At 53.8% G+C, this 8,929-nt stretch overlaps 1 protein-coding gene across 1 annotated transcript; it reads left to right on the top strand.

Annotated features, from left to right (window-relative positions):
- The first annotated feature begins 5,788 nt into the window (after positions 1 to 5,788).
- On the top strand, positions 5,789 to 8,716 carry ACTA1 (actin alpha 1, skeletal muscle). The gene is made up of 7 exons (XM_040242787.1): positions 5,789 to 6,045; positions 6,831 to 6,971; positions 7,077 to 7,401; positions 7,506 to 7,667; positions 7,769 to 7,960; positions 8,056 to 8,237; positions 8,324 to 8,716. The coding sequence occupies exons 2-7, from the start codon at positions 6,843 to 6,845 to the stop codon at positions 8,465 to 8,467; spliced, it is 1,134 nt and encodes a 377-aa protein (XP_040098721.1). The 5' UTR covers positions 5,789 to 6,045; positions 6,831 to 6,842; the 3' UTR covers positions 8,468 to 8,716.
- The last annotated feature ends 213 nt before the right edge of the window (positions 8,717 to 8,929 follow it).

Here is an 8,929-nt window from a genome sequence, read left to right on the forward strand (position 1 = left end):
CCCGTCCTGTGACGCTGTGCTCCAGGGACACAGGGCCGTGCCGCCTCCTTGAGTGCCACGAGCCCGGTCACCCCCTGTGAGGGGAGGCGGTGACGGCGGCCCAGGCCCGCTGACCACAGGGGCAAAGTGCTGCTCTCAGCGTGAGGGCTGATGTCTCATTTTGACAGAGAAAAAGGCTCTGCTACCTCTGTCTGTTAAGGATGGCCATAGCTCTAAGGTGGTTGGGGCTTTTAAAAGAGAAACATTTTAACGGTAATAGCGTAATTAAAGCCTAAAGATATTGAGTACTTTTTTTTCTTCTAAATTTTAAAACTTTCCACAACACAGTCTTCGTCAAAAAATAACTGATTCTTTTACAAACTGAGTAGTTGATAAATTACAAAGGTACTATAAAGATGAGCATGTATATTAAGGAGACAGAAACGGTTCTGACTTGGAAAAGGTTTTCTTCGCTCCTGTCTTTGAATGCTGCTCAGAAAGTCACAGCTTTTGGCCCCAGTCAAACAATAAGGTTGTGGGTTTGATTGTGAGGAGTGGTCCTTGTGTGCTCTCCTGTTTTAGGGATTTGTGACTGTGTCAAGGATTGGGACAGAATCTGAGAATCACAGCAAGAGACGTGCTGGAGTTCTTGGTGAGGGAGAAGGAGACTGACACTGATGCCCTTTGTTTTGGCATTTTGTTTTTGAAGAAAATTTTTTAGAAATTAAATTTTGCTTCTTTTTATCTTTGGGGTCTGAATCATACTTTTCTTGAAGCATCCATCACCCTCCAAGTACTGGGGGACTGTCTGGGGGAATCAGGGTGTGTGGTATAGTCCTCCACATAACTAGACCTGGAGGAGAGCCACACTGATGACCTTAGTCTCTCCCCATGCATGGGTATATTTGATAACTACAGAAGTATCAGTGTAGTCCACCTACCTCCTCCTGGACAGTTTATTCAAGGAATCCTTCGAGAGAAAACAGCTGTCTATATTCTTATGTAAAGTTAACTCATTGAATACCAAAGTGTATTTTTTACATAGAATCTTATGTAATTCTGTAAGTTAAAAAATACTGTAGGAAATGTAAGACCTCTCAAAAATATATGGAGGAAAACAAACCCCTGTAATCCCACTAGCCAGAAATAACTTGTTACCATTTTGAAATACATCCTAGATTGTGCATGTATCACATTTTATGACCTGTATATTTTGATGTGAGGTATTATGAGCAACCTAGACAGCATATTAAAAAGCAGAGACATTACTTTGCCAACAAAGGTCCATCTCATCAAGGCTATGGTTTTTCCAGTGGTCATGTATGGATGTGAGAGTTGGACTATAAAGAAAGCTGAGTGCCAAAGAATTGATGCTTTTGAACTGTGGTGTTGGAGAAGACTCTTGAGAGTCCCTTGGACTGCAAGGAGATCCAACCAGTCCATCCTAAAGGAAATCAGTCCTAAATATTCATTGGAAGGACTGATGGTGAAGCTGAAACTCCAATTACTTTGGCCACCTGATGCAAAGAGCTGACAAATTTGGAAAAGACTCTGATGCTGGGAAAGATTGAAGGCAGCAGAAGAAGTGGGTGACAGAGGATGAGATGGCTGGATGGCATCACCAACTCCATGGAGATGAGTTTGAGTAAACTCTGGGAGTTGGTGATGGACAGGGAGGCCTGGCGTGCTGTGGTCCATGGGGTTGCAGAGTCAGACCCGACTGAGCGACTAAACTGACTGACTGATTATGAGAATTTCTATGTATCTTTAGTCCAGTATTTCCCAACCTTCTTTTTCATTATCATTCCTCCTAAGGAGACTTTTTAAGACAATTTTCTTTAGTCACTCTGTTCCCTTCACCCCCACCTCCATGAAAATTTATACCATGAGTATATTGTATATCTTTTTTATGTACCACAGCCTTTGGAGAGACAAATCATTGTGCTATCTAAGATTCTTTTAACATCCTAAGAACTAACTTTCCCCCCTCAAAAATGTATGTCTTCAGTATTCCTCAAGATACATTTTTTTTAATGACTGCCTGACACTTTACCATATGGCTGTATTATAATTTATTTAATAGATCTCTATCTCTCTTCTCAACAGTTTTAAAACACTTGGGTTATTGGTCTTGGGTTGGGTTGGTTTATTTATTTATTTTTCACCATGTTAAATAAATACTGGAATAAATCTCTGTACAAAAATCTTTGTGCACTCCAGATATATTTAAAATATATTGACTTTTTCTGTCCAAGTGCTCAGTGAGCAGTTGTAATGGTTTTTAGTGTCCTTTGCTCACCCTTACCACCTCATCCCTCTCACCGCCTCCAAACCTGTTTAGAAGAAAGATAGTGTATTCCATGCACTTGCCTAGTTTCAACCTTCAAATCAGTCTTAAAGAGTGGGTGGCATCCTCAGTTAAGAAGGCTGATTGCCTCTGGAAGCCACCTGCCCCAGGTCACATAGCCCATCAGAGGGACAGGTACACTCCAATGAGCTTTACTGAAGGGCAACTTTTAACTGATTCACTACAGCTGACGTGTGGGAAGCAGCAAGGGGAGATGCAGTAGAGGGAAGGGTGAGGAATGGCTCCGGGGGAGGCTTGAGTCCCTTAGAAATGACAAAGCAGAGCAAGTCTCAGCCTGAGAAAACCATCAGTAGAAGATCGAAGTCCTCCCTGATTGCCACAGTTGACTGCACATTTTTAGATGTGTGGCTTAGGAGGACAGTGAATTTGGTATTTTTCCTTTACCCACGTGGTTGCTGGACTGTTTCTGACTTTGTGTTGCCAGGCAGCCCCCCCTCACTATTTTTTTTTTTTTTTTTGAGATGACAGAGTATGGCTGCATGTGAAGCTGTGACTTCAAGATGTCTTTGGCCCTTCATTGGAGAAGATCCCTTGACAATCTGTTAAAGTTCCAGAACATACCAAGTGTTGGACAAGTTTAGAGGGAGACAGAAGGTAGCCCAACCACTCCTAGGGAAGGGAGAGTCTTCCAAGCCCCTGCGTGTCCCCAGCAGTATCGTACCCAGGACATGTCTGGCTCTTTGGACCTTGGTTTTCTTACGTTTAAAGCTAGTGTAACTAGTACCTGTCTCACGTACCTCCAGATAGTTACAGGATTAACGGAACAATATGAAAACATAAGCATTTTAAAAGTTCACATCTAAATAGGTCAGAAACTGGCAGCACAAGGCTGGGATCCACAAATGGGAGGAGGTGAGGGGCGTGGCTGAGGGCATGGGAGGGAGCACATGGCTGGGCTGTGGCAGATGGGCCTGCCAGATGATCGAGCATCGAGCTGCAGCTGCCCCTGCAAACCTGGAAGCAGGAGTTCTCCTCTGAGCATAGCTTGCATGGCTGACCTTTCCAGGGTCACTCTCAAAAGGCTGTGCAGGCAGTGACCCGCTTACTCAGACGCAAGGCACTGGGTTGATCCCCAGAGCATACATGTATGGAGACTGCCTTCCACCTGCTCCTTGGGCCATTCCTGAGCCAATGAGAGTTCAACCACCCCTCAGTGGCCCTCCAGGACTATTTCAACCAGCCTGAACAGACCAGGGCAGAGAACAGACATGCCAACTGGTGTTCTTAGGGCCCACCTCCACAGGGTTTGCTGTACCATCAGGTCTCTGCTAGCTTGTGAGTGCTTGATTCATAGCTTTTCATGTGTGTTCAAATCTAACAGACCCTGAGCTTACAAAAGCCTGATTCATAGCTTTGCATGTGTGTTTGAATCTAATAGATTCTGAGCTTACAAAAACTTGCACTGAGAAGAGTTGCACTGAGCAAGAATTTTGAAAAATACAACCTTCCCTTTTAAGATGTCCGCAAGTTCTTAGGTATTCAGTAAATGACAGCATACTTCTACCTTCAAGACCAAAGTTGAAGCTATTCCCCTTACACTGTATACAGAGTGCGTTTGCCACATTATTTTTCCCTAGTGTCTTCCATGTCACACTTCCACAGCAGAACGCAAGGTATTGAAATGTAGTTCTGTCCATTATTCATTCATTCTCTAATTTTAAAAGCTGCATATGAAGACACGGTGGCTTTATACACACTAGAGAGGCCCCGTACTAACTCCCTAGTTTGTTATTGACTTTGGTCATTTTTAGGAAGGCCTGCAGTAGTGTGCTGGAGAAGGCAATGGCACCCCACTCCAGTACTCTTGCCAGGAAAATCCCATGGACGGAGGAGCCTGGTAAGCTGCAGTCCGTGGGGTTGCTAAGAGTTGGACACGACCAAGCGACTTCCCTTTCACTTTTCACTTTCATGCATTGGAGAAGGAAATGGCAACCCACTCCAGTGTTCTTGCCTGGAGAATCCCTGGGATGGGGGAGCCTGGTGGGCTGCCGTCTATGGGGTCGCACAGAGTCGGACACAACTGAAGCGACTTAGCAGCAGCAGCAGCAGCAGCAGTAGTGTGTGGCTGGGGAAGAGGGTTTTGTATGTGCTTTTATAGCCCTCTTCGAGGACCCACACCTGTCCCAGTTGCTGAGTTCCACCACCGAGTTCCTATTCTGGGAACACTTGAGCACATCAGAAAAATGAGTGGTTCCATTCTGGCTCACACCACATCACTGATGTACCCCTTAAAGCATGTCCCTGAGTTCATTGCAGAAAATTGTTTCTCCTTGTACCTTTCACAGCAAGGTTAGAACTGTTCCCTCCAGGGGAAAAAACAGTGAGAAGCACCAACTTAACCTCCTCTGACCCCCACTCCACCTTTACCATAAGTAGATCCAAATCCTTCTAGAAAATCAGAAAGACAGATCCCCGTGTATCAGCGGTATAAATAGAATCGCTCAGCAGGCTCTGGTGGACGGTGACTCTCCAAGGTGGATTGGGAATCAGCTGGCCTTGGCTGGGCATCACCCTCTAAATATAACGATGAGTTTGTTCAGCCTTTGCAGAAGGGAAAGGTTTTGCCCATCCTAGAGCGCGATGCCCTTGTCCTCTTTACAGGGAGGAGAGACAGGTGAGGCTTCATCTAGTAAGAGCACCTCTCAGTTCCCACCCTGGGGCTGTGACCCTTGCCTTTCCTCCCCAGGACTGGGACGTCGGTGAGCCCCGCCAAGGATGCGGGAGTAGGGTGCTCAGCTCAGCCTGCCATACTCCGGAGCCAGGCAGTTAGTCACTCAACTTCACTCCCTTCGTGAGCTCCCGAGCCCACAGCGCGTCCAGCACTGGGGGCCCTGGCTCAGTGCCAGAGGCTGCGAGCGCCCAGAGCCGCGGCGGGGCCTGTGCCGGGAGCCCAGCGCCTCCTCCCCGACTCTCCACAGTTGTCCTCGCGACAGCTGCGCGCCCGCCGGCCGCTGGTGACCCTCTCGGTGGGGGTGGGGGCCGACGGCGTCAGCCCTCTGGACGGGGGAGCTCGGGGTTGGGGGAGCGACCGAGCTCGCTGGGAATCTGGGGGGAGGGATCGCCTGCCTCCCCTGCCCGGGACTCCGGGAGTGACTGCATCTCCGGTCCTCTTGGCCCCACCACTAGGATAGAGAGTCCTCCTCGGTGGAGTCACACTGGAGTTGGGGGTGTAAAGAACCCGAACGAAGAAGAGGTGAAATGTGGGCGCACCTTCCCGAGGCTCGAGAGCACCGAATGGCCGGGGGCGGGGCGGCTGCGGACAGGTGCAGCCGGGCGCAGGCTCACTGGCGCGCCCCGCACACTCGGTGACCCTCGCCGCACCCCAGCCCCTCCGCCAGGCCACGGGGCGGGGTCGGGAGGGGCCGACCAGCGGGCAGACGCTCCATATACGGCCCGGCCCGTGTTACCTGGGCTCAGGCCAGACCTCTCCTTCTTTGGTCAGCGCAGGGGACCCGGGCGGGGACCCAGGCCTTGAACTGGTCGGGGGAGGGGGCTCTAGTGCCCGACACCCAAATATGGCTTGAGAAGGGGAGCGACATTCCTGCGGGGCGGCGCGAGGGGAGCGCCCGAGGGCTATATAAAACCTGAGCAGGGGGACGAGCGGCCACCGCAGCGGACAGCGCCGAGAGAAGTCTCGCTTCCTCCCCACGGTGACCGGGACCGGAGCCGGAGAGCCGCAGGTGTAGCCACCCGCCCAGGTAGGCAGGGGCGGGGTGGGGACAGGAGGACAGGCCCCACCGCGGCAGCCTGGAGAACTCCGGGTAGAGTGCGGCCCACTCACTGCATCAGCCCCAGCCCCGCGTCCTGTGAGCCGCGCCTCTGGCCCCAGAGTCACGTGTGCCTTAAAGAAGAGACAGGAAGCCGGGTCCTTTGGAAAGATCTCCAAATTTATTCCCAGCCCTTTGGGGGCCGCTCTCCTTGACACTTCGTGCGTGCCGAGGTAGAGAAAGGTTTTGCTTTAGTCCTCCCCAGGGCAGTTCCTTCCCAACAGAACCAAAGGACAGTAGAAGGGACAGTATCCCCTGGCTCGCCATCAGTCCCAACGGCGTTTCGGCTGTGAGTCTGAAGTGCCATGGAGGTCCAAAATAAGCCATTCGTGCTCTGGTGGAGTACCCAAGCCCTTTCCACGGCGTCTCCTTCCACCCTCACAGTGGCCCAGCAATCAGGGTTCGCGGACCTTGCCTCCCATGCGACGCCAGGGAGGGGCGGAGAGGGCGGTGCCCGCGGCGAAGGCAGAGAACTCTCGGGTCCGCGTGTCCTGAGTTCCCAGGTGGAGAAACGCTCTCTGTGGTCTCCTCGCAGTAGAGCTCCCAGCAGCGAAGCTCCGCCCGCGCGGCTTTGACTGCTTCCCCGGCAGGATGGCGCCAGGCTGGGGGCTGGAGGCTGGAGGTGTCCATAGGTCCCCCGGGAGGGAGGGCGCTCCAGCTAGCGGGGCCTCTTGCCTGAAACACTGAGTGTCTCCATGGCATTCCTGTCCTTGCAGAAACCAGATACCATGTGTGACGAAGACGAGACCACCGCCCTCGTGTGCGACAATGGCTCTGGCCTGGTGAAAGCCGGCTTCGCCGGCGACGACGCCCCTAGGGCCGTGTTCCCGTCCATCGTGGGCCGCCCTCGTCACCAGGTCAGGCTGCCAGTTCCCGGAGGGAGCCAGGCCGGGTCCCCACGCGGCCTAGCCCCGCTCCACTGGGAACCGCGGTAATGAGAACTCGGTATATCTGCTCCGCAGGGCGTCATGGTGGGCATGGGGCAGAAAGATTCCTACGTGGGAGACGAGGCGCAGAGCAAGAGGGGTATCTTGACTCTCAAGTACCCCATTGAGCACGGCATCATCACCAACTGGGACGACATGGAGAAGATCTGGCACCACACCTTCTACAACGAGCTCCGCGTGGCCCCCGAGGAGCACCCCACCCTGCTCACCGAGGCCCCCCTCAACCCCAAGGCTAACCGCGAGAAGATGACCCAGATCATGTTTGAGACCTTCAACGTTCCGGCCATGTACGTGGCCATCCAGGCAGTGCTGTCCCTTTACGCCTCCGGCCGTACCACCGGTGAGAGCCCAGGAGCCCCCGCCCCCTCTTCCCGAGAGCCTCGCCCCCCTCCCCGAGCGCCTAGCAGAGCCCAGCCGCTCATCTCCGACCCTACCCTCGCGCAGGTATTGTGCTCGACTCCGGCGACGGCGTCACCCACAATGTGCCCATCTATGAGGGCTACGCGCTGCCGCACGCCATCATGCGTCTGGACCTGGCTGGCCGCGATCTCACCGACTACCTTATGAAGATCCTCACTGAGCGTGGCTACTCCTTCGTGACCACAGGTGCGCGGCGCCCAGGGCTCCCCAGGCGGGTGGGCCGGCAGACTGGGCGCTGTCCCCGGGACCCCGCGCTGAGGGCTCCTCTCCCGCCCCGCTCCCCGCAGCTGAGCGCGAGATCGTGCGCGACATCAAGGAGAAGCTGTGCTACGTGGCCTTGGACTTTGAGAACGAAATGGCCACCGCCGCCTCCTCCTCCTCCCTGGAGAAGAGCTACGAGTTGCCCGACGGCCAGGTCATCACCATCGGCAACGAGCGCTTCCGCTGCCCGGAGACGCTCTTCCAGCCCTCATTCATTGGTGAGCCCCGCGCGCCCGCCATCCGGCCCGTGCCAGCCCCGCGGGCCCGCCGGGCCTCCCGCCCTCTGTCTCACGCTCCCCTCCGTGGCCCCCAGGCATGGAATCGGCGGGCATCCACGAGACGACCTACAACAGCATCATGAAGTGCGACATTGACATCAGGAAGGACCTGTACGCCAACAACGTCATGTCTGGGGGCACCACCATGTACCCGGGCATCGCCGACCGCATGCAGAAGGAGATCACCGCCCTGGCCCCCAGCACCATGAAGATCAAGGTGGGTGGCGCCCTGCCCCAAGCCCCGGCCTGTGAGGGGCTCCGCGGCCGCGGTCGCGCGCCTGACAGGTCCTCACTGTCTTACAGATCATCGCCCCACCTGAGCGCAAGTATTCCGTGTGGATCGGTGGCTCCATCCTGGCTTCGCTGTCCACCTTCCAGCAGATGTGGATCACCAAGCAGGAGTACGACGAGGCCGGCCCCTCCATCGTCCACCGCAAATGCTTCTAGACGCCTCTCCGACAGCCGCGACTTCTCCCCAGGACGACGAATCTGCTCGCGGCGCAGGCGGCTGACCTCGAGCCCCCGCGCGGCAGCCGCTCTCCAACCATCAGCATTGCCGCTGCCGCAAACTGACACACTGTTTATAATGTGTACATACATTGTTTACCTCATTTTGTTATTTTTAAAACGAAGCCCTGTGGAAGGAAATGGAAAACTTGAAGCATTAAACTCAGCCGTTCTGTTTTGCTGCGTAAAGTTGTCTCTTGTGTTTATTTGCGGGGGCGGGGAGCTGTGGGGGAAGGGGAGTAAAAGGGACTCCGTCTCCCTCCGTCCCTTTTCACAATACTCTAAATGAGGGCCGGCCTTACAGGGCCTTGAGTTAAGTCTTCCGCAGCTCACGGCCCTCCCCTCTGGCTCAGATCTATTCCTCAGGCTGGCACCCGCGCCGTGGCCCGACTTGACCTCCGG

Source organism: Oryx dammah, unplaced genomic scaffold (genome assembly GCF_014754425.2).
Source record: "Oryx dammah isolate SB20612 unplaced genomic scaffold, SCBI_Odam_1.1 HiC_scaffold_6, whole genome shotgun sequence".
In the NCBI taxonomy this organism is placed as follows: Eukaryota; Metazoa; Chordata; class Mammalia; order Artiodactyla; family Bovidae; genus Oryx; species Oryx dammah.